Source organism: Schistocerca americana, chromosome 1, assembly GCF_021461395.2.
Source record: "Schistocerca americana isolate TAMUIC-IGC-003095 chromosome 1, iqSchAmer2.1, whole genome shotgun sequence".
Taxonomy (NCBI): Eukaryota; Metazoa; Arthropoda; class Insecta; order Orthoptera; family Acrididae; genus Schistocerca; species Schistocerca americana.
In genome coordinates this window covers 660,414,712-660,441,559 of record NC_060119.1, presented here as the reverse complement: position 1 = coordinate 660,441,559, position 26,848 = coordinate 660,414,712, and the positions used below count along the sequence as shown (strand labels likewise).

Sequence of the window (26,848 nt, the reverse complement as noted above, 5' to 3'; positions counted from 1 at the left end):
CATACACATACACACACGCACACACACACACACACACACACACACACACACACACACACACACACACACACACATGCACACGCACACACACACACACACAAAGGTTGATATTAGTAACTCTCCTAACTCTCCTATAAAAGAACCTCTCCTGCCATGACAAATTTATCTTTGTTAATAATTAAAACACTGTTTGCTGCTGCAGAAAGCTGTGGTTCACTCCACCACTTTATCCAAACAATAAGATGGGGTTCTGTATCCCCGTCTCACTCAGTATATTCTCTCATTAAACTCACTAATTCAAATGTCTGTGGCTGACCTTTTTGAAACATTCTTAGGAGGGTGAATCTCAGACTATCACTCTTTCAACTGCCATTCCTTCCATCATACATCTTAAGGCATGCAGAACCAAATGTTACACAAATCACAGCCATACAGGAACCTCCTACAGCAACAGCTCACTGAGATCTGGCGGGCACAATGCTTCTGTGCAACCATGGTGGCAACACTGGTAGCTAACAATCTCAGGCTCCCATTCCTGTATTGCTGGAGTGAGCTGTCCAGCTTGCTTGCCATCAAATACCAACTAACTTAAATAAGACTATAGCCCCCAGCACTAAAGAAAGTTCTTTCTACCTGACATAAAATATTTTTAACCCATGTGTTAATCATTATTTCTCTTAGCTTCCACCACAATTAAACCTTATCCATTCTAAGGAAACAGGACTCTCAGTGTAGCATGAATATTTTTAGAAAAGAATTAAATTTTTTATATACTTTGTTCCCTAGCTTAGCATCTTTGCACTATTAATCTCTTAAATTCTCTCTGAGAGAATATGTAAGATAAGGTGAAACTGTACTGTTCCTTTTTTAGGATTCCTGGGGTTACTGGTATTTGACCATCATGGTCCGACAAACCATTTCTTATGCAGCTCACATCTATTTTGTAGTATGAAATTGGATCTGAACATAAATTATCTATCAATACTGCCATATGTTCTCCTATCATTTTTGAAATGATAACTGAGGCTGAAATTATTAACCCCTAAAGATGCACATTTAAGTTATGCAGTGAACTTAAAAGATCCTCCAGCACTAAATATGATTTTGAATTTTCCTCACCTACAACAGTAATGTGGTTTTTATTTTTGTGACAGAGTTCAGAGGATTGAATCGTGTAAGTGATGCAGAGCTATACGAACTGATGAATGGCTATGTGAAAAACACCTTGGGAGATGTCATTCCTTCTGATGTTTACTGGGATTCTCAGGGTTCTAATGTTTTTAGTGCTCTATATGAAGATTTCATGAAGCCAGTAACAGATATCGGTATGTATTATTGTAAATTTAGCAATTAATTGTACTTATAGATGATTTTCTCTTGTTTTGAACTTAGATATATTAGTTTCATCACCAATATTTAAAATAAAAATAACTGCAGGCAAATTAACTTACAACTGTAGTGCTGTTCTTGTTATTTTAACTGAGTATTTCAATGTATGATTGGAATGGAACACCTTTCTTGCCCTCTTCCTTTTAAGTTAACTTTCAAAACACAATTATGATAAAAAGCTTGCTATATTTCAGTAGAATTTTATTAAAGTTCAAAATAATTCTTCAATTGATTGATTTATCTTTCCAGGTTTTTTATGTGGTTATTGATGTTTACTGAAATGTGCACTATTAGCAAAATCTATGAAGTTCATAAAATTATTCATTATTAAGATCAAATTCAGATCTGGAGAAACATAGAATTCAAGCTGTCCCTGCTACCCTATCCTGTGCAAGACTCTTCATCTCTGAATAACTACTGCAACCTACATCCTTCTGGATCTGCTTAGTATATTCATCTCGTGGTCTCCCTCTATGATTTTTACTGTCCACACTTCCCTCCAATACTAAATTGGTGATCCCTTGCTGCATCAGAATGTGTCCCATCAACCAATCCCCTCTACGATTTTTACTGTCCACACTTCCTCCAATACTAAATTGGTGATCCCTTGTTGCCTGAGAATGGGTCCTATCAACTGATCCCTTCTTCTAATCAAGTTGTGCCACAAATTCCTCTTCTCTCCAGTTCTATTCAGTACCTCCTCACTAGTTACGTGATCTCCCCATATAATCTTTAGCATTCTTCTGTAGCACCACAGTTCAAAATCTTCTATTTTCTTCTTATCTACACTGTTTATCGTCCATGTTTCACTTCCATACATGGCTACACTCCACACAAATACTTTCAGAAAAGACTTCCTGACACTTAAATCTATACTCAATGTTAACAAATGTCTCTTCTTCAGAAATGTTTTCCTTGCCATAGCCAGTCTACATTTTATCTCCACTGTACTTCAACCATCATCAGTTATTTTGATCCCCAAATAGCAAAACTTATTTACTGCATCAACTGTCTTATTTCCTAATCTAAATCCCTCTGCATCACCTGATTTAATTTGACTACATTCCATTATCCTTCCTTTGCTTTTGTTGATGTTCATCTTGTATCCTCCTTTCAAGATAGTGTCCATTCCATTCATCTGCTCTTCCAGGTCCTTTGCTGTCTCTCACAGAAGTACAATGTCTTCTGAAAACCTCAGAGCTTTTATTTCTTTTCCGTGGATTGTAATTTCTACTCAATTTTTTCTTTTGTTTCCTTTACTGTATGCTCTATATACAGATTGAATAATATCAGGGCTAGGCTACATCCCTGTCTCACTCCCTTCTCAATCACTGCTTCCCTTTCATGCCCCTCACATTTATAACTGCCATCTGGTTTCTGTACAAATTGTAAATAGCCTTCTGCTCCGGAGAGTATTCCAGTCAACATTGTCAAAAGCTTTTTCTAAGTATACAAATGCTAGAAACATAGGTTTGCCTTTCCTTAACCTATCTTCTAAGATAAGTCATAGGGTCAGTATTGCCTCATGTGTTCCAACATTTCTACAGAATCCAAACTGATCTTCCCTGATGTCAGCTTCTGCCAGCTTTTCCATTCATTTGTAAAGAACTTGTGATAGTATTTTGCAACCATGATGCATTAAACTGATAGTTCAGTAATTTTTCACACCTGTCAATACCTCCTTTCTTTGGGATTAGAATTATTATATTCTTCTTGAAGTCTGCAGGTATTTTGCCTATCTCATACATCTTGCTCACCAGATGGAAGAATTTTGTCATGGCTAGCTCTCCCAATGCTGTCAGTAATTCTAACGGAATGTTGTCTACTACTCCTGGGGCCTTGTTTTGACTTAGGTCTTTCAGTGCTCTGTCAAATTCTTCAAGCAGTATCATATCTCCCATTTCATGTTCATCTACATCCTTTTACATTTCCATAATATTGCCCTCAAGTGCATCGCCCTTGTATAGACCCTCTATATATTCCTTCCACCTTTCCACTTTCCCTTCTTTGCTTAGGACTGGTTTTTCATCTGAGATCTTGATACTCATACCTTTTCTCAAAAGGTCTCTTTAATTTTCTGTAAGCAATATCTACCTTACCCCTAGTGATATATGCTTCTAAATCCTTATATTTATCCTCTAGCCATCCCTACTTAGCCATTTTTCACTTCCTGTTGATCTCATTTTTAAACATTTGTATTATTTTTCACCTTCTTCATTTACTGCAATTTTATATTTTCTTCTTTCATCAATTAAATCCAATATTTTCTCTGTTACCCAAGGATTTCCACTAGCCCTCATCTTTTTACCTACTTGATTATCTGCTGCATTCACTACTTCATCTCTCAAAGCTACCCATTCGTCTTCTATTGTATTTCTTTCCCCTGTTCTTGTCAACTGTTCTCTAATGCTCTCTCTGAAACTCTCTACAAGCTCTGTTTCTTTCAATTTATCCAGGTCCCATCTCCTTAAATTCCTACCTTTTTGCAGTTTCTTCAGTTTTAATGTACAGTTCATAACCAATAAATTGTGGTCAGAATCCTCATCTGCCCCTGGAAAGTCTTACAGTTTAAAACCTAGTTCCTAAATCTCTGTCTTACCATTATATAATCTATCTGAAACCTTTCAGTACCTCCAGGCTTCTTCCATGTATACAACCTTCTTTTATGATTCTTGAACCAAGTGTTAGCTATGATTAAGTTATGCTCCATGCAAAATTCTACCAGGCGGCTTCCTCTTTCATTCCTTATGCCCAGTCGATATTCACTTACTACTTTTCTTCTCTTCCTTTTCCTACAATCAAGTTCCAGTCCCCCATGACTATTAAATTTTCATCTCCCTAAACTAGCTGAATAATTTTTTATCCCATCATACATTTCTTCAATCTCTTAATCATCTGCAGAGCTAGTTGGCATATAAACTTGTACTACTGTGGTACTATGTGGGTTTCATGTCTATCTTGGCTACAATAATTCATTCACTACGCTGTATGTAGTAGTTTATCCAAATTCCTACATTTTTATTCATTATTAAACCTACTCCTCCATTACCCCTATTTGATTTTGTATTTATAACCCTGTATTCACCTGACCAGTAGTATTGTTCCTCCTGCCACCAAACTTCACTTATTCCCACTATATCTAACATTAACCTATCCATTTCCTTTATTAAATTTTCTAACCTATCTGCCTGATTAAAGGATCTGACATTCCAAGCTCGGATTCATAGAACATCAGTTTTGTTTCTCCTGAGTATTCCCTGCCTGGAGATCTGAATGGGGAACTATTTTACCTTCAGAATATTTTACCCAAGAGGGTGCCATCATCATTTAACCATACAGTAAAGCTGCATGCCCTTGGGAAAAATGACAGCTGTAGTTTCCCTCTACTTTCAGCCATTCACAGTACCAGCACAGCAAGGCCATTTTGGTTGATGTTACATGGCCAGACCAGTCAATCATTCAGACTGTTACCCCTGCAACTATGTTTGTCTGGCCTCTCAACAGACATTCCTCCATGGCTATTGATCTATTGAGGCACATGAGCTTCCCCACCCACTGGAAGGTCCATGGTTCATGGGGTGGAGGAAATGTAATGTATAAGTTAAATAATGGAAATCCAGGTTGGAATGTAACATTATTATGAAAAGGACAGTTGCTACTCACCATAAAGCGGAGATGATGAGTCACAGTTAGGGACAACAAAAAGACTGTCACAAAATAAGCTTTTGGCCAACAACACCTTTCTAAAAAATAAACAACAGACACACACACACACACACACACACACACATACACACACACACACAAACAAACAAACACTGCTCACATATGCATGACACAGTCCCTGGCAGCTGCATCCAGTCTGGCTTCAGCAGCCAGATTGTGATCATGTGTGTATGAGTTGCATTTGCATTGTGTGTGTGTGTGTGTGTGTGTGTGTGTGTGTGTGAGTGGGCACACCTTCCCGTGCATGCACACATGCATGTATGTGTGCAATGTGCAGCAGTTCTATAACAGATGTTAAATCTGATTGCAACAAGTTGACAAAGAATGTTGCAGGACTGGAACAGCAACCAAATGATGTCTGTTGACAAAAGTTGATTCCCTAAGTAAACAACTGAGTGAACTTCTCACTAACCATTGTGTTAAAGATAGATATCGGCAGAGATCACTCCTCATTGTGACTACTCACAAGCAGCTAACATATGCTTGTATAATCAGTGGTTTGGTGACCAAACACATAAGTGTAACGTGCCATGTGAATATGTGAATCTTAAGCACCAGGCAGAAGTCGACACATCTGAGCATTCCTCTTCCTGCCTGTTTATGATTGACCACAATCCGGGGTGCAAATTTGTTGTCAACACAGGATCAGACTTGAGTATTTTTGCCAAGAGGAAAAATGCAAAAGCACTACTCCACCATTCAGTTGAACAACATGCAACATGTGAAGCTAGATCTGGGTTTTCAGTATGAAAATTCATTGTTGTGGACATGGCAGAGCCAATAATTAGGTCAGATCTCTTAGCACACAACCACCTGCTCTAAAAAACGTTGCCAGTGCCTGCTTGCTCAACACAATCATTGAGCTGTGTGGGTTCTGATGCCATGCATCCAGCTACAGTGCCAAGGTCATCCAGATAGCAGAAGGAGGGTACATGAAACTTCTCAACCAGTTTCCCTCACTCACGAGGCCTCTCAGGCCTGCAACAGGTATGCCATGATACTGTCCATCATCTCAGCACCACAGCAGGCTCCCTGATGTCATGTAGGCCGAGATGGCTGGTCCCAGGTAAATACACCATTGTGACAATGGAATTTGATACCATGCTGACTGAAGACATCCAACAGCGTGTAGTCACTATCGTTCCATGTCATACCAAAAAGAGCAGTGCATGGTGATCATGTGGTGATTACCATTCCTTAAATACAAGGACCATCCCTGACCGTTACCCTGTGCCACATTTGAAAGACTGCAGCCATGCCTTAAGTGGAAAATAAGTGTTCAGTATGCTTGATTGTGCCAAGGCATACTCCCAGATTCCTGTTGCCAAATATTACATTCCTAAAATGAACATTATAACATCTTTTGGCCTATTTGAAAGTTTATTTATGACTTTGGCCTGTGGAACACTGCACAAAAGTGGCTGTGATTTATAGTCTTGGTGCTACGAGGTTTACTGAACTGTTTTGCTTACTTAGACATTATCCTCACATTCTCGGAAACACCAAAGGAACACAAGCATCATCTCAAGTAAGTCTTTGAGTGCCTGGCTGCCCATGATATCATCCTGAATGCTTCAAAGTGTGTGTTTGGGCGACCTGAAATTGCTTTCTTGGGCCATCGAATTTTGTCAGAGGGATCACGCCCCTTACCAGAGTAGATTGGGGTCATATTAAATATTCTGCATCCAGTAAATGCATATTAGTCTTAGCATGCTCAACTTTTATCACTGCCACCTGCCATGGGCAGCCAAACAACAGAAGCCACTCACAGTTACATAAGCTGGTCCAAAAGCAAAAGGCAAAGCAGTCATGCCTTGGACATCGGTGATGACTGACATGTTCAAAGCTGCCAAAAAGAACATTGCCAATGTTGCAGTCCTCATTCATCCAGTGGTACATGCATACCTGGCAATATGGCAATAGCAGTAGATCCTAGCCAGACAGCTGTTGGTGTTGCACTTCAACAATATGTAAATGAGACATGACAACCCCTCACCTTGTTCTTACACAAGCTAATGCCTGCACAACAACAATGATGTGTGCCATCTATGTGGCAGTGAGATATTTCTGTGTTCAACTGGAAGCAAGGGTATTTACAATACATACAGACCATAAGCCCTTCACTTAGGCCTTCTGCCAGAGCAATGATGAGTGCTTGCCGAGACAGTTCAACCAACTTGAATTTGTAGCACAATTTTCAATGGATATCCAGCAAGTCTCAATGTTGAATAATGTTTTAGCTGACTGCTTGTCAAGAGTCAGTGCTGTCACAGAAACTGTTGATCTCCTACACCTGTCCAATGTGCAAGAGTTTGTTCAGGAGCTCCACGACCTACTCAAAATACTGAGCTGGGCCATCAACTCAAACTCGTAAACATGCCAGGAACAAATATGCAGTTATACTGTGAAACTGCCACTGGAAAGACTCACCCATATGTGCCAGCAGAACTCTGCAAGTGCATTTTTCATGGCCTTCATGCACTTTCTCACCCAGGAGTCACAGTAACTACTAAAATTGTTTCTGCCTGTTATATAAACTACAGAGGTTGCTGGCAATGAATTCGCTTGTGCCTTCGCTGTGAATGTAGTAAAGTTTCACACCAAGTCCACATGCCCATGAGGAACTTTCCAGAGACAACATTGGTGTTGTGGGATCCCTGCCACCATCAGAGGAACAACGCTATTTGCTAACAATCATACATAGATTTACACATTGGCCAGAAGTGATCCCAGTGGACAACACCTCCACAGAGACACTAGTAGCGGCATTCATGTCTCAGTGGATTGTGCATTATGGTTGTCCAGTACACATTACTACCAACCGAGGGCACCAGTTCAAGTTGCAGCTATTCGCACATGTCAGAAGGTTTTCTGGTGGAACCCATCAGTCTACCCCAAGCTACCAACCAGCAAGCAGTCATATGTTGTAGGGATGGCCCAGATCTCTTAAAATGGTGTTCATGTGCTATGACTCCAAGTGGACTGCAGCCTTACCATTTGTTTTACATGATCTGTGCACACCACACAAGCCAGATCTTGATGTGACGCCAGCAGAAACAGTATACAGTGAGAGACTGTGGCTGGCAGGGGAATTTGTCAACATATATGCCTTGATGGCAGATGATTCACATCTGCCAGATTTCATAGTGCAGCTGAGTGAGTACATTTTGCAAATTGACCCCAGCCAGCATCATGCCATGGCTCATAACCAACATTTGTGCACAAGGAATTGTCTAACAGTACTCACATCATGTTGTGCAGAGGTGGCATCAGACAAGCACTTATGCCTCCTTATACCAGCTGCCACTATGTTCCGATCCATCATGACAAGATGTTGGGCATTTTGATCATTGGGAAATGGCACACAATTTCTATCAACTGCATAAAGCAGCATTTATGTTAGAAGATTCACTCACTACTCCCTAGCTGTCACCCACCTCCACTGTCATCTAGAAACAACTGGCTGCCTCCTGCCTTAACCGCGTCACCAAGCATGGTCTGGTCATCATGTACATTTTCCTTCAAGATTCTTAGATGTCTGGTGGATGCTGATGATGCTCTGCTTCTCGGTGGGGGGCTAGTGTTGCAACTACATGATATTCTCTGCTTCACATGTGCAGTCAGCTGATCACTACTGAATGTCAAACAGTGTATGCACCTGTTGCTTGGTGCACTGCCTCACACTTATTCCATATTGTGATGTGGACACTCTGTGTATTCTGTGATTTAGCAATTAATTACTCTGTTGTTTTTGACTAGCAGCTAGTTCTTTCACTATTGTTGAAAGAAATAAGTGTTCATATTCTCTCTCCTATTTGAGTTTATTACAGATAGTAGCTAGAAGCAACATATGTTAATTCAGAGCAGCAAATAGTTGAATGCAATAACTGCTGCCCATAGTCCACAAGCTGAGCATCTCAAAATAAGCCTCGGCCTCATATCCCTACGAGATTAGTGACAGCCCCACCACTGTCGTATTTGAACACAGTGACTACCAGATCCCTATTGAAAGCCTTAGGACTTTTCCAGAACCTCTCCCCTGAATCCATTTCCCTCCTCACCCCTGTGAGGCCCCGCACACCCATATTCTGCATGCTCTCCAAAATTCATAAACCCAACATCCCTGGATGCCCCGTTGTAGCTGGTTATAGTGCCTCCACACAAAGGATTTTGGCCATCATTGACCAACACCTCCAACCAATTTTCCATAACCTAGCCTTCCACATCAAACAAACCAACCAGTTGCTGTCTCTCCACCACCCAACCCTTTACGCCCTGGATCCGTAATTGTCACTGTTGATGCCATCTTCCTGTACATCAGCCCCCCCCATGCCCATTGTCTTACCACTATTGAACACTAACTTTCCCAGTGTCCTTCAGATATAAAACACACTACCTCATTCCTCACTCACCTAACTAACTTTATCTTAACACATAACTACTTCTCCTTTCAAGGGAAAGTATACAAACAAATCTGCAGCACAGCCATGAGTGCCTGTGCCATCTAGAGATAACCTTCCTAACCTTCCAGAACCCCAAACTCCTTGCCTGGTTCAGGTTCATTGATGACATCTTTATGCTCTGGACTCTAGGCCAAGACACCCTAGCCTCATTCCTTCACAACCTCAAAACCTCTCCCATCCATTTCATCTTGTCCTCCTCAACCCAGCATGCCACCTTCCTATACGTTGGTCTCCTCCTCTCTGATGGCTCCATCCACACCTCTGCCCACATTAAACTCACTAACCACAAACTGTACCAACATTTTGACAGCTACCACTGCATACAGCTTTCCTATCCTCAGACCTAGTCCACAAACAGATTTCCTGTGCCATTTCCCCACACATCCCCAATCCTCCCACCACCCCTCAAGAGCCAGCTACAAAAGATTTCCCCCTCCACCACCCAATACCACCCTGCACTGGAACCATTGAACCAAATCCTTCGTCAGCACTTTGATTATCTATCATCATGCCCTGAAATGAGTGACACCCTACCCAAGATCCTTCCTACCCCTCCTAAAGTGGTATCCGTCACCCACCCAAACTCCACAACATACTAGTCCATAGCTACACCACACCCAATCCCAACTTCTTGCCACAGGGATCATATCCCTGTGAAAGATCTAGGTGCAAGATATGTCCACTCCACCCACTCAATACTTCCAGTTCTGTCACAGGCTTATCTTACCCAGTTAAAGGCTGGACCACCTGTGCAACAGTCATGTTGTGTATCAACTATGCTGCGGCCATTGCACAGCCTTTTGTATTGATATGACTACCAACCAGCTATCCACCAGGATGAGCGGCTACCATCAAACTGTGCACAAAAGCAAAGTAGACCACGCTCTGGCACAACATGCTGCAGAAGATATCATACTTCAGTTCAATGGCTGCTTCACAACCTGGGCCATCTGGATTCTCCCCTCCACCATCAGCATTTATGAAGTGTGCAGATGGGAATTATCCTTACAATATATTCTCTACTTCCAAAATTATAACATAGAGTAACCTACTGCCCTCGTACCCTCCACCCCCTCATCCTATAACCTCCTTCCCTCTTACACATCCTCATCCTCTTTGTGTGCCACCCTGTGCCAATATGCCTGTTCATCTTTTCCCCTTCCCTGCTCCCCTCCTTTTCCACTCCTCTCCTTTACCTTTCTCCTCCTTTTCCGCTCCTCTCCTCTCCTGCCCTCCTCTTTTTCTGTTGTGCTTCTTTTTTATTCTCCATTTTTTTTCTTTTTTTTCCCATGCCCCACCTCATGACACTGCACCTGCCAGTCTCTAGTCCCACATTCCCTGCTCGACAGCACTCTTCTCTTCCCTCACCCATACCCTGCCAACCCTCCTCCTCCCTGCCCCACTCCAGATTGCTATTCATGTGACAGTTGCATTCCAGTCAGAGCTGTTGCTGGTGGCGGCTGAGTGTGCATGACGTGTGCTTGCTTGTGTGAATGTATGTATGCTTTTTTTCTGAGGAAGGCTTTGGCTAATGGCTGCATGTGTAACAGTCTTTTCATTGTACCTGTCTATAAATTAGTGGGACATCTTTATGGTGAGTAGCAATCTATCCTATGCCTTATATTGTTGTTATTCCAACCTGGAGTTTCCGTTGTTTGCTCTGTCATCTTTGGCGTATGCATACTTATCTGTGACAGATTCATTTCCATAATTTTATAGCAATGCCTTGTACATTTACTCACATTTAAAGTTAGTTTCCATGATACAGAAAAAATACTTCTAACAGTAGCGTATACTGTGCACAGAAAAGCGAAGCCTTTAATGCTTTGCTTCCCACATGTCTCTTACAAATTATTTGACTTGGTACCGGCAGCACTAATTCAGATTACTTGGCTCGTTGCTGGCCATTCTTGACATTATCAGGAGATTATAGATGGTTAAGTTTTATTAATCTCATCATTAGTTCTCATAAGTTCACAACTCTGTTCCCCCTACTTTCATGAAATTTCAAAGATATATGCATGCAAATAAATAAAAAATTTGTTTGTTTCATATAACTGTTTATTTGCATTGTCTTTGGTACTTAGTATTTCTCTTTCACATGATATGCAGCAAAACAGTCTCCAAGGCGTACTGCAACTCCACAAGACTTTCACATGAAGTCTCTTTTTTCGGCTTATGTGTCTGGAAAGTCTGTCAAGTGGATCATGATGAGACAAACACGATGTAGTGGCAACCTCCAAGTTTTTCTTTTATTCATAAATCAGATACTTTCAATAAAAAATTGTGAAATTGGAGACTCTTGTGTTCTGTATTGAAATATTGCCATGTACGGAATGCATTAAATAATATGCAATTAAAGAGGTACATGCAAACCTTTTTTGACCATTTTGTAGTTTTTCTGTATGTAGGGTAATAACTCAAATATTGGTCTGCCCAATCCACTCCTTTCACATATTTGTTGTAGCCTGATATTCTTTCACGTTTTTTTATTGTGTAGTTGGTTTTTCTACATTTTCTTTGAGTCTCAGTCAAAGTGGCATTATGTATTGTAGAGATTATTCATATCATTTTAGTTTTCAAAGCTCTCCATAACTGTGCAACTACTTCACCTTTCCATTGATGACAAGCTTCAAACACATTGACTTTTGTGCACTTTAATTTTTCTGTAAATCCTATATTTTGCCGTATCATTCCACAAACTTGAATTTTCTTTTCAAGTAACTTCTCTGCAAGTTCTACACTGTTATAATAATTATCCACGTAGAGGTGATGCCACTTTCCATAAGAAGGTGTCAATAGGTCCATCACTGTTTTTGCTAAAGGCTGTCCAGTGCTTTAATATATCTTGAATGAGGAAATGCATCCTGTACTCAAATCACACAGCATCTGAATGAGTATGCCATATTTCATAACTTTTGACAGATTGTAAACTTTAAGATTTGACCATCGACACCACGATATTCATTCATCAATTGAGATGTTTTGACTTAGATTAAAAGTTTCTTTAATTTTTTGGAAAAATTATCAATTACAAATTGAACTTTGAAAAGTCAGTTGGCATTACACAGTTTATTGTTGATTTCAGAAAAATGTAAAAATGATAACATTCATCTGAATCGGTTGCGGGACATCATTTTGCAAAATATCGGTGTGTCTATCAATGGATTCGTTGTCCAATAATCATCAATCCTTGATTTTTTTACCATTCCCATAAGGACAGCAAGCGCAAACCATTTTCTAAGTTTGGGCCCCATAATGTCGACAAATTTGGCAATATTTTATCCAGTTTCCTTCTATTGCAATTTTGACTGTAATACTTGTTGGTTTCATTGCTAACATATTCAAATAGATGATTCCCAATATATAATTCTATGATATCCTTGACACTCTGAGTATCTTTGGGAAATATGTTTGGACCCAGAGATCCTTCAAATTTATTATTGGTCCTCGGTAAATCAAAGTCTGACCACTGTGCACTGTTTTCTCCATCTGAGTCATCAAAATCAATTGGCAACTGTAGCGTTCACTGAATTATTCTTGAACATATTTCACTATCTTTCAATGATTCTGCTTCACTATAATTTTTTTGATATCCAATGCCTTCTTCCCAGTCAGCCAAGTCATCCAGAATGTCATACAAGACGTCCATGCATTCATAAATAATTGTATCGTCTCTTTTGTCTGCCATGATGAAAGGGCACAAGTACTTATAAAAACAAAACAAAAACTTGTTACCTGAACAAAACACCAACAGAATGCAAAAGATACTAAAGTGCTGCCGCTGGCCACTGCGCGATACTGTGATCGCGACAACACTGGGGCATCGCCAGCCACTGAGCAATACTATGCACAATACACCACTGTGGTGTCGCCGGCCATTGATCACTATTTTGCGCACTACACCGCTGAGGTGTCACCAAATGCCATAGTGTTAATACCAAGTACTTAAAACACATGGCTGGCCATTAAAATTGCAATGCCATGAAGGCAGCATACATCAGATTGATATGAATCATACTACATACTTTGATATGCAAATGATAAACCTTCCAGCAAAACTGCACGAAGTACATAGGAGTAAGAACTCATGGATCTGAAAACAATTTTTGTCAAACTTTTTTCTTCATTTTATGTTGATTCTGATCTATAGTCCATCAGAAGCATCTGTTTTCCTAAACTAGTAAAAGTTTTACTACTTAAGGAGAACAGACATGTTGATCATAACCTTAAAAATCAAACTTAGTAATAAAATGAAGAAAGAAAAAATTATGATCAGACTATTTGGATTCTACCAGTTCTTAAATAATGGGTCACTATATACTTCCATGTGACTGGCCACATTTCATCATATAAGTGAAGATTACACAGTGGGTTTCTCATTGAAAAACCATATTTGAATACTGATTGATTATGAGAAAGTCATGTTATGCATCTTGTAAGATGGAAACTGTTCACTAGCACCTCTTATCATTCAACAGTGGTAGAATCATGAACAAGCCTGCAGTTTATCATTTTGCAGTATCTGTGTTCACTTGGTCTGGATCCCATGACTGTCAAGTGAGTACAGAAACTGATGGGTTCAAGAGGACCATATTCAGTGCCATCAGTATCTCAGAGGCCCTATATGACTATCTCCTAAGAGGACAACACATTGTTTGTTCTGCTGTGCAGGACTGTACAGCCATACTGTGTACCATGAACCAGGGGACTGGCTTGTGTGCACTAAGGTAACTATGCACAGAAACAATGCAATGATGTCTGGAGCACCACAGACTGTCAGAATGGTGACCGTTGTTGTGGCCCCCTTCAACATGGCAGTGGAGAGGGGTTTGCCAACATAGGTGCACCCAGTGACAACACTGGACAAAGGAGTGGCACCAAATAACCTTTTCAGATGTGTCCCTGTACTGTATATAGCATCACAATGGACATACCCACGTTTGGAGGTTATTAGGTGAACAAACATTGCACAGATGCATTCGTCATTTTCATATCGGCAAGCACCTGGCATAATGGTATGGGGTACCATAGGGTACACTTATGTGTACAGCCAGTAATTTGGACAGCAGCTACTACATTTCTAATGTGTGAAGGCCAGTGGCTGTGAAGTATCTTTCCCATAGCATTATCTTTCAGGCAGGATACCACTTACCAGCCGCTATACTCGATGAACTTGGGCACAGAGTTGTGGCAGCATGAAATTTCAGGCCCATATGTGTCATCTGAGATCAGTCTGACTCAATACTAAGTCGGATTAGAGCCATTGTTGCTGCCAGAGGTGGCAGTTCTATGTCATAAATTTTGTCCCCATGCATCGCCAAATCACCTACAAATCTTATGATGTATTCTTCCTATTACATTCTATATACACAATATTAAAATTCTTTTATTTGCTAAGCATTGTGGCATTGCAATTTTAATGACTAGCTGTGTATGTATGCATTCACATTAAATTTTCCTATTTCATTAATTAGAGGATGTGATGCTGTGATGATCATAGTAATGTAAAGGGATTTGTGGGTATTTGTTGCATTGAAGTACTTCACACGCATCAGTTGTTGGAATTTACACACAACTCATCATATCCCTTTACTTACATTGCACATTAGAGGAAGCATGCTGTTTGAAACAATGCAAGATGCCAAAGTTTGTCGGTATGCTGAATGCAATCAGTGTTTCAATTAAACTTGATAAATTAAGATAACCAAATAAAAACAATAACTATTTTCAGTACACTTAATTTGAGCCACCTCAAATTTCATCCCATAAGTTTATATGAAAATAGTATAGATGTTTCTTTGGGATATAAAATTTTATTATTTGTATTTTTAAATGATTTCATGGTACCCTTGAAAAAACATTTGAATCAATTTAAAATAAGCATTCTGTGAGGGACTCCCTCCATAATAACGTGAATTTAATGTATATCTGGAATTGACTGCAAGCTAATAGTTATATTATTTACAGAAGTGACATGATTTAGAAGACAGATGGGAAGCACACCATTTCTGTTCATGGTATTCATTTGATAAGTCTGATGTGTTATACTGACAGTTGATGTTATGTATAAAAAAGATTATTGAAATTTTGACTATTGTATTTACTGGAACATTATATCTCTACTCTCAAGAAGAGAACATGAAGACCATCTTTAGACACAGCAAAGAAGCTTTTAAGTTCAGTACAATTTGTTTCCATTGCAGCTATGTGGATTGTGAGGCAACTACGAGGGCTATCCACAAAGTACATTACGTTTTGGAATTAAAAATAAATAAAGTATTGTAATTTTTTTTTATTATATACAGATGAAAGCCACACGTAAATACTACTTTTATACATAGTTGCCATTTAAATTAAGGCACTTATCGTAGCGATGGACGAGCTTGGAAATTCCTTCGTCGTAAAATTTGGCCGCCTGCGCCTTCAACCACGTGGTTACCTCTTCTTGAAGCTGTGAATCGTCATGAAAACGTTGCATAGCCAATCACTTCTTCATTGCTGGGAATAAGTGTAAGTCACTCGGTGCCAGGTCGGGACTGTACGGCGGATGAGGAAACAACTCCCACTTAAAAGATTCGAGAACTTCACGAGTGGCATTTGCCATGTGGGCCCGGGCGTTGTCGTGAATCAGCAAGATCTTTGAGCCAAACTTTCCCCTGCGCTTGTTTTGTATTGCTCTTCTGAGGTTGTGCAGAGTTTGGCAATACCTTTGAGAGTTTATTGTAGTGCCTCTTTCCAGGAAATCCACAATAATCACACCTTTTCTGTCCCAAAAGAGGTAACCACGTGGTTGAAGACGCAGGTGGCCGAATTTTACGATGAAGGAATTTCCAAGCTTGTCCATTGCTACGATAAGTGCCTTAATTTAAATGGCAACTATGTAGAAAAGTAGTATTTAAGTGTGGCTTTCATCTGTATATAATAAAAAAAATTTCCAATACTTTATTTATTTTTAATTCCAAAACGTAATGTACTTTGTGGGTAGCCCTCATATATTGTGGGGGCCTCATATGAAATAAATACACTAACTCAGTAAAATGGAAGATACTTTAAAAATCAGAAATTAATATATAATTTCACAAATTTTAATTGCAAGCCTTATAGGCTTCACAGGACTAGCAGTAAAACTACTCTTACTTAGATGCAACACTACAAAACACTCTCAAGTCATTAAAATGCAATGAAACATATACAGTCTGATGATTTTTTGTTATTTATTGCAGTTAAGTTCTACAGGATTCACATCTACCAAATTACTTAATACCAACATACGAGAATGCCAAAACTATTGTGGTTGATTAATGAATAATTATTTTGCTGACCTGAGAGAAACATATGTTCAAGTTTCAAAAATTTGCAATACAATGATTTGGTATTGGGTGAACTGTTCTATGAGCTACCTCATTAACTTTCATGCAAAGGACATAAATATCTGTGTTCTGTATTGCCTTGCCACCATACTCATTATATACAAGCAGTGCTGTTGTAGCCTAATCAGAGAGCTCCCTAAATTGTAATGTATGATATTCAAATCTTTTCTATTATTCAGTTTAAGACTGTCATAGATTTGAAGAGCCTCTCCTTAGAACTGGTTAGTTAGTCAGAGCAAGCTTACCATCAAATGTGAGATTTTGAAAAATGCTCATCAGAAACAAATCAGGTGATCTGAAAACACAATGAATAGAATTAAAATAGCCTCATGTATTTTTATTACTAGAATGTAACATGTACTATCTTCTTTAAACTGTGGATTGTTCATTTCAGCAGTTAGTCTGCTACTGGGCAGACAGAAAGAGGAGGAAATTAGAAAATAACTAGTAACCAAAGAAAATTTGAAACGGTACTTTACTTACAGCAGCAAAAAACAGAATGAAACTATTATACCAACAGTCAGGTCCTGGGGGAAGGGGGAAGAGAAAAGAAATGAACAGCATTTTACTCTCCCCCCTTGCTTAAATATATTTTTTCTATCATTCTCATTTCCAATAGACCACAGTTGGCTAGGTTTTCATTATGACTACAAAAATGTTTCAATATAATAATTTGTTCAGATTAATGCTTAGTACATTGCTTTAGCATGACTTATAAGTATAATAATTTATGTGATATAAGATCAAAATGTGCATTCATCATTACCAGTATACTGTGAATGCAGGTTCATTGATTATGGCTATGCATGAACTTAAGAAGAGGAATGTTGTATCTTTCAGCTGTTTCTGCCCATAGTCAAGAAAGTCAGTGTTTCTGTTACTTTTCCTTTTTTCCTTAGTGGATGGCCCTTCCTTTTCTGTTCTGCCTTATTCAACTTTTTGTGGTTTGCTGGTTCTGCTTGTGGACTCAAGGACAACATCAGACATATTGGCAGCAGGCTTGGCCAACCTGTAGATGGACACCTTTTCCTGGTCAGAATGCACTCTGCACCCACTTGTATATTTCTAGAATTACTTGCCATTTTAAAACTGTTTTCATGATACTTTATTTTCTGAAAACTATCAAAGAAATTTGGAAAGTGATTTGCCAATACATCCTTAAAAAAACCAGTTTTTTGGGAATTTTCTTTTTTTTCATTTTTCGACATAATCCGCTTCTAACTCTATACAATTTTCAAAGTACTGCTCCAATTTTTTTAAGCCATCCAGAAAGTAATATTTGTGAAGGTCTGTAAAGTATGCATCTGTCGGGCGATGACCTAGGGTTGTTGGGTTGTTTTTGGGGAAGGAGATCAGACAGCGAGGTCATCGGTCTCATCGGATTAGGTAAGGATGGGAAAGGAAGTCAGCCGTGCCCTTTCAGAGGAACCATCCCGACATTTTCCTGGAGTGATTTAGGGAAATCACGGAAAACCTAAATCAGGATGGCCAGACATGGGATTGAACCGTCGTCCTCCCAAATGGCGATGACCTCATTTCTACATCTACATCTACATCTACATGACTACTCTGCAATTCACATTTAAGTGCTTGGCAGAGGGTTCATCGAACCACAATCGTACTATCTCTCTACCATTCCACTCCCAAACAGCGTGCGGGAAAAACGAACACCTAAACCTTTCTGTTCGAGCTCTGATTTCTCTTATTTTATTTTGATGATCATTCCTACCTATGTAGGTTGGGCTCAACAAACTATTTTCGCATTCGGAAGAGAAAGTTGGTGACTGAAATTTAGTAAATAGATCTCGCCGCGACGAAAAACGTCTTTGCTTTAATGACTTCCATCCCAACTCGCGTATCATATCTGTCAGACTCTCTCCCCTATTATGTGATAATACAAAATGAGATTCCCTTTTTTGCACCCTTTTGATGTCCTCCGTCAACCCAACCTGGTAAGGATCCCACACCGTGCAGCAATATTCTAACAGAGGATGAACGAGTGTAGTGTAAGCTGTCTCTTTAGTGGACTTGTTGCATCTTTTAAGTGTCCTGCCAATGAAACGCAACCTTTGGCTCGCCTTCCCCACAATATTATCTATGTTGTCTTTCCAACTGAAGTTGTTCGTAATTTTAACACCCAGGTACTTAGTTGAATTGACAGCCTTGAGAATTGTACTATTTATCAAGTAATTGAATTCCAACAGATTTCTTTTAGAACTCATGTGGATCACCTCACACTTTTCGTTATTTAGCGTCAACTGCCACCTGCCACACCATACAGCAATCTTTTCTAAATCGCTTTGCAACTGATACTGGTCTTCAGTTGACCTTACTAGACGGTAAATTACAGCATCATCTGCGAACAACCTAAGAGAACTGCTCAGATTGTCACCCAGGTTATTTATATAGATCAGGAACAGCAGAGGTCCCAGGACGCTTCCCTGGGGAACACCTGATATCACTTCAGTTTTACTCGATGATTTGCCATCTATTACTACGAACTGCGACCTTCCTGACAGGAAATCACATATCCAGTCGCACAACTGAGACAATACCCCATAGGCCCGCAGCTTGATTAGAAGTCGCTTGTGAGGAACGGTGTCAAAAGCTTTCTGGAAATCCAGAAATATGGAATCAACCTGAGATCCCCTGTTGATAGCGGCCATTATTTCATGCGAATAAAGAGCTAGCTGTGTTGCACAGGAACGATGTTTTCTGAAACCATGCTGATTACGTATCAATAGATCATTCCCTTCGAGGTGATTCATAATGTTTGAATACAGTATATGCTCCAAAACCCTACTGCAAACCGACGTCAATGATATAGGTCTGTAGTTAGATGGATTACTCCTACTACCCTTCATAAACACTGGTGCGACCTGCACAATTTTCCAGTCTGTAGGTACAGATCTATCAGTGAGTGAGCGGTTGTATGTAATTGTTAAGTAGGGAGCTATTGTATCAGCGTAATCTGAAAGGGCGTGTATTATCACCCGTCAAGCCATTTTTTCTAATTTGAAAATAAAAAAACAATTAATGCAGTTGATGTTGCAATAATTTGAACTTTAATTCCAAAATTTTGGGGATCAAAACTGCAGAGGGCAGAGGGGAAAAATGGGGGGGGGGGGGGGGGGGGGGTTCTCATTGTCTTGATGGAAGAGACCTTTTTTTCCGAAAGAGGACATTTTTCCTCAATTTCTTCACTCAACCAGTGCAATAATGACACACAATATTCCCCTGTTATTGTTTGTCCCTTTTTTAGCTGATCATCATAGATGGTTGCACACACATCCCAAAAAACCGTGGCCATCACCTTGCTGACCCATTTCACCATATTTGCCTTCTTCAGAGCCCAATATCCTTCAAAACACCACTATTTTGACTGTTCTTTAGCCTCTGGAGTGTAGAAGTGTATCCATGTTCTGTCCACAGTTACATATTAACACAGAAACCCAGCAAAATTTTAATGGAAAAGTGCCAAAACAGTCTCAATATCTTTACTGGCAGAAGTAAAGCTGTGAGGACAGGGCATGAGTCGTGCTTGGGTAGCTCAGATGGTAGAGCACTTGCCCATGAAAGGCAAAGGTCCCGAGTTTGAGTCTCGGTCCGGCACACAGTTTTAATCTGCCAGGAAGTTTCAATTATGTTTATTGTCCACTGAGAGCAAAGGCAACACCCACCTTGCCGAGATTTTTTTCACACATTATTTGTTATGCAAAATTGATAAAAAAAGTGCCTTGCAGTATGCTTGTGGCCTCAACTATTTCACACACTTTGATTTGTTGATCACTCGAAATCATATCGTTGATTTTGTCAATCATTTCAGAGGTCGTCAGTTCTTCTGGATGTTCTGACTGTTGTTCACCTTTTGTGGATGTATGGCTACATATAAACTCATTGATTCAAATGTAAACACTTTACCCAGATGTAAACAGTTTACCCAGTTGCAAACATTGGAACAGATATCCAGTTTTGGTCTGTTTCAGTGTTAAACCTTTTAAATAGAAATGTTCAACCACTGCTAAAACTCACTTTTTTTCCATGTTACAAAATAAATATAAGCTTGTTGCTTCAGTCGAGGGACAATGAGACCATGTGATGGATATGGCCGCAACTTTACCGTCCCTCTAGCAACAGATGTCGCTTACTATCAGCAAACCATTCCAATAGGGACTTACTGAATGACCCTCAGATTTAAGAGAGAGAGTGGACACTGAACACTTTCTGAACTTCCCACATTGGAAGAAAAACTTAACTGTTCTCTGACTACAAAGTTCCAAAATATACACCACCACAACATTTCTGCCTCAGAGAGCTCCAAACTTGCCTCCTGCAGCCCACCAGGGCTGCCCACCAACTCCTCAATTTTACAAGCTACTCATAGCTCCATTCCATTATATTTTTATGTCATGCAGACATTTCAACCAATCAGCCTCCATAGCAGAAAGTACGCACTGTGAATGGCCACTTCTTGTTACTACTCATAGTACTATTGTAATGTTCTGCTGCCTGCTGCGACTTTCAGGAGTTTGTTTCCCAGTGGGTACTAGAAAATGCCAGCCATTCTGTGGGAAATTCTTTCATTTGAATACTGTCAGGTCAGACCAGGCCACCAACCTTTAGCAGATTGGGGGAGCTCAGCTTTTTATTTTCAGGCTGGAGAATAGCCGCAGCACCATAGACACTGGAAAACTAGCATTGCTGACAGTGAACAAAAGAAAGCAGCATTAGCCAACAGGTGCAGACCAAAATGATATGTTACAAAATGACCAATTACTCAGAAAGTAACTCCTCAATTTAGCTTCAGTTCATAGTAAAATGTCAATTATGGCATTAATGAACAGTGACAAACAACAATAAGAACTGCGTTGAAATTTTCTGTGAGGTTTTCAAGTACACTGATTAAGGAAACTTTTGAAATGAAATAGTTACTTAATTATGATTATATGCTTATTTATATGCCATAATTTACTTAAAACATTAATATTTGCAAACACTTGGAAATTATGGTACCAGCATTATGATCCTGCAAAAATTTTCAGTTCCTTTTTCTTTTTTTTTTTTCAGTTGAATCACTTCTCAATGAGACTGACATCTCTGTGGTAGTATTCACTGGCAATCTAGATCTCATTGTTGACACACCAGGTAAATAAATCTAAAAATAGTGATTTCAAGTGCAGTGATATTTTGTAAATTGAATTAAATGTTCACGAGAGAAAATGACTAAGATGCATCCTCATATAGGTACACTGAAATGGGTAGAAAATTTAAAGTGGGCTGGTGCTCAAAGCTGGAAGGAATCAAATCGTTCACCCATAACAGTTAACAGTATCATTGAAGGATACTACAAGAAATACAGCAACTTCGCATTTTACTGGATTACACGTTCTGGCCATATGGTGAGTAATGCATATTTCATGTCTACAGAATGCCAAAAAATATCATTTTAAAGGAATTAATATAAAATAATGTAACTTAGCGATACACATCTGTTAGTCCCCCAAATTCATGGACTGCTGAATCAAATTACAGAGCTACTGTTCCTATATTTCTACATAAAGTGATCAGATCAATAACAATTAATGTGGATGTACTTTACTTTCACTATGTGAACACCAAAAAAATGCCCATCATCTGCAACAATACTGCTGCTTTCCAAAACAGAGCAACAATTAGCATTTTCAACTACTTTTGTCAGGATGACTTCTGAAAACATCAGTGATGTGAAACCCAACCTGCAATTTTTTCACATGACATCCTGAAAATCATGGATCAAGGTAGTCAGGTAGCTGCAGCAATAACTCAGTACCATACTTAAGCTTATTACAAAAAGTATGATGGTACAGTATATCAAGCAATATTTCTGACTGCACTGAGGATTTCTTGATAGGTAGACTGCAGCTTGTTATACACAGATGATACAGTTATCTATAATGAAGAACAGTCTGAAAGAAGCAGCACAAATAGTGAGATCTTGATAAGATTTCAAAGTGATGCAAAGATTGTCTTGCTTTAAATATCCAAAAATGTAAAGCTGCACATTTCACAGAATGAAAAATTGTATTTTCCTGCAACTACAACATCAGAGAGCCACAGTTGAAATAGGTCAACTCATTCAAGTACCTGGATGGTAACAGTTGATAGGGACATGAAATGGAATGCAATCCATCTACAAAGGAGAGTGCTTACAAATCACCCTTGCAACCCATCCTACAATATTGCTCAAGTACGTTGGACCTGTACCAAATAGTACTAACAGGGGATGTTGAACATATACAGAGAAGGGCAGCATGAATGGCCACAGATTTGTTCAACACATCAGACAGTGTCATGAAGATGCAGAACAAACTGAACTGGCAGACATTTGAAGAACTGAGAAAGCCAACTTACAGAGCTTCAAAAACCATCTTTTTATGATGAGTCTAGGAATGTAGAAATATACAGCAACTGCCATAGGGATCATGAGGACAAATTAGATTAACAGCATGCACAGAGGTGTTTAAGCAGCCATTCTTCCTGCACTCCATATATGCATGAAATGAAAAGAAACTCTAATAACTGGTGCAATGAGAGGAACACTCTGCTATCCACTTCACAATGGTTTGCAGAATATGAATGTAGATGTAGGTGACAGTGTGGTGGTGTTAAATCTGGAGATGCACTTGTATGACAAACATTTCCTTGCTCGGCTTTTTATTTAAAAAAAAAATGTTCCATACAAAATGTACATATGAACTGACTGCTTAATGCCTCCTACTGAAGAATCAGTTTTCAGTTGGTAAAGATGGTGAAAATGTAAACTTAAAACCAACATTTTGACCAAATTGCAATGACCTTCCTCAAAGCAAGACAATGACATGACAAAACACCCAGAAGAATTTTAACCATAAAACTTAATAAACATTGGGCATGTATATCTGGACCATCTTTGCTGAAACCATAGATGCAATTTTATTTTTATAAAGACTTAAAGACCATCTGAGACATGTGAAATATTAAATAACCAATTCCTGAACATTAGCAACAACCTTTCTTCTCAAATTGGTGTTCCAGTGCTCTACCTCATCAAACCTAGAGTTATTACCCAAAATATTGTTTCTTTCTCCAGTGATACAAGGTGAAATTTACAGTATTATAAAACAGAAAGTAAATTCACACTCATGTGGTTCTGAAGGTATATCAAATTACCTTCTCAAATAAATTTGCCATCATTTGTCTTAACCCTTATCAGATATAATAAACTCCTCATCATCATTGGACCAATTCCCTAACATTTTCAAGGCATCAAAAGTTGTTCCTCTCTCTAATAAAGAAGAAAGGAGTTATGTTAATAACTACATTCATCACAATCTTATAGCAAATATCCAACATTTTTGAGAAATCAGTATATAAACATGTTATTAAGTTTGTAGATAATATCTGTTTTGAGCCCTCATTAGTTTCGCTTTCAAAATGGGAAATCAGAAAATGGGGCCCTATATTCATTTCTAAATGAAATTTATACTGCACTCAGTGCCATGAAGCAAACAACAGAAGTATTCCGTGCTGTCACAAAGATCTTCAGTCTCATAAGTCATGAGTTATTTATGAATAATCTGCCACAATATAGAATTTTGTGTGAAATGCTATGACTCCTTTAGGTCATATCTCTCAGACAGAGTATAAAGAGTTTTAATCACCTCAAAACTATGGCAGCATACAGTCAAAGGAGCAAGTCATAAGGCAAGGCGTTTCTCAGGATTCCACACCTGGTCCACTTCTGTTTAGTGTATTTACCAATGATATCCCCCAAAGCATTCAAAAAGATCTACCAATAATAAACATGCAATTCTGGAGCTCAGTATCCTACCAATGCCTCATATTTATATTCATAAAACAGTGCATTTTATTCATGAAAATTTGTACACACATAAAAAAAACTTTTGCATCACCTCAGTTCTGAGAGTTATGGAACTTGCACAGAAAATTGGAATAGAGATCAACATTAAATCATTTCCGCCCTTTTTATTGCTCATGGAAACCGCACATTGCATGTTGTACTACCATACAGCAAGACCTTCAGATGTGCTGGTCCAGATTGCTGTGCACACCGGTACCTCTAATACCCAGTAGCATGTCCTTTTGCATTGATGCATGTCTGTATTTGTCGTGGCATACTATCCCCAAGTTCATCAAGGCACTGTTGGTCCAGATTGTCCCACTCCTCAACGGTGATTCGGCGTACAACCCTTAGAGTGGTGGGTGGGTCATGTCGTCCATAAACAGCCCTTTTTAATCAATCCCAGGCATGTTTGATAGATTCCATGTCTGGAGAATATTCTGGCCACTCTAGTCAAGCGATGTCATTATCCTGAAGGAAGTCATTCACAATGTGCACAATAGGGGTGCGAATTGACATCCTTGAAGACAAATGCCTCACCAATGTACTGCCAATATGGTTGCACTGTCAGTCAGAGGATGGCTTTGAACTTACTGCTGATGAGTGACAATGACTCCATGAGAGGGACCATAGTGAAGAGCAAGACAACATTGAAGCTTACTAATAAGTCAGACTCATTGAGTTGAACTGCCTTCAGTCTATTAGTAAGTCACCAGCATCGTGAATATGATGTGAACACTTATCCACACAAGGTCTCAGTAAAGACACAAATGTCTAGCTGAGTAATATGTTGGAGCACTGATATTGCTCACAACAGGATGTAATGGAAGACCTTCTTTGTGTATTTTTGGAGACCATATAACCATGTTGGAACAGAGCTGTGTGGTCTTAATCATTTCACAACTTCTTGTGGAAGGAAGAAGAGTTCAGCAATGCTGTCATTTTCTTTTTCCAGTCTTCCTTTACACTCATTCACTCAACAAGGTATAAATTTTCTGGTCATAGATGTCACATGGTAACTGCACAGTCACAGTTCCCTTATCTGCTGTAAGGACCACCATGTGAGGATCTGCACATAGCTTACATAGTGCAGCCCTTTTCATCAAGGACATGTTACTCTTGTGAGGTGGAGCTGTAGTACACATGTGACATGTTTCACATCTGATTTCTCCTACAGCATCACTGGAAAGAGGTGTAACAGCTTCTTCAACAGCACTTCAGGCGAAGGCACTTGATTCAGCAGATCTTAAACCAAAAATCTTCTGGGAATAAGTGGATACTTTTGTTGTGTGGCCCAAAGGTGAAGAAGAAGTGTCATACTTTATGCAGCATCTGAATTCTATCCATAAGAATATCAGGTTCATGATGGAAGTGGACAAGGACAGCTGATTGCCATTTCTGGATGTTTTAGTGAAACTGTAAGTGAATGGATCATTGGAGCATTCCATTTACTGTGAGCCCACACAGGGCTGTATTTGCAGCATCTAGCTGCCAGCACCCCTCACAAACTATGGGCATCCTTCAAACGTTGCTGTACTGGGCACAAGTTGTGTCTGGTGGAGACAGCCTTGGAGTGAAGCTGGAACACCTACAACCAGTGTTCAAAGATAATGGATATTCTCCAAATCATATCAGCACAGCTGTAGGGAAGAAGAAATGAGACTACACACAAGAACAAGAGGAGAAGGAGCAGTTTAAGTTCATGGCATTCCTCCAGTACGTCAGTAATATTTCGTCAAAATTTGGCAGCACCTCAAAAAAACATCATCTCAAAGTAATCTTTCACCCACCTACAAAGACTTGTGTTCTTCTCAATTCAGTGAAGGATATGTGGGATTGCAGAAGGCTGGAATCTACAGAATACCTTGTCACAATATTAACGGAAAGTTGCTACACACCATATAGTGGAGATGCTGAGTCACAGATAGGCACAACAAAAAGACTCTTACAATTATAGCTTTCTGCCCTTAAGGCCTTCGTCACCAATAGAGATACACACACACACACACACACACACA

The 26,848-nt window shown here is 39.3% G+C and overlaps 1 protein-coding gene across 1 annotated transcript in view; it reads left to right on the top strand.

The window, feature by feature from the left end:
• Positions 1–26,848, top strand: part of LOC124544623 (retinoid-inducible serine carboxypeptidase-like) — a 134,593-nt gene that overhangs the window by 60,073 nt on the left and 47,672 nt on the right. Inside the window, exons 6-8 of the mRNA XM_047123228.1 lie at positions 1,155–1,325; positions 22,019–22,096; positions 22,196–22,350. Coding sequence (XP_046979184.1) covers positions 1,155–1,325; positions 22,019–22,096; positions 22,196–22,350 — 404 coding nt within the window. The remainder of the gene's footprint in view (positions 1–1,154; positions 1,326–22,018; positions 22,097–22,195; positions 22,351–26,848) is intronic.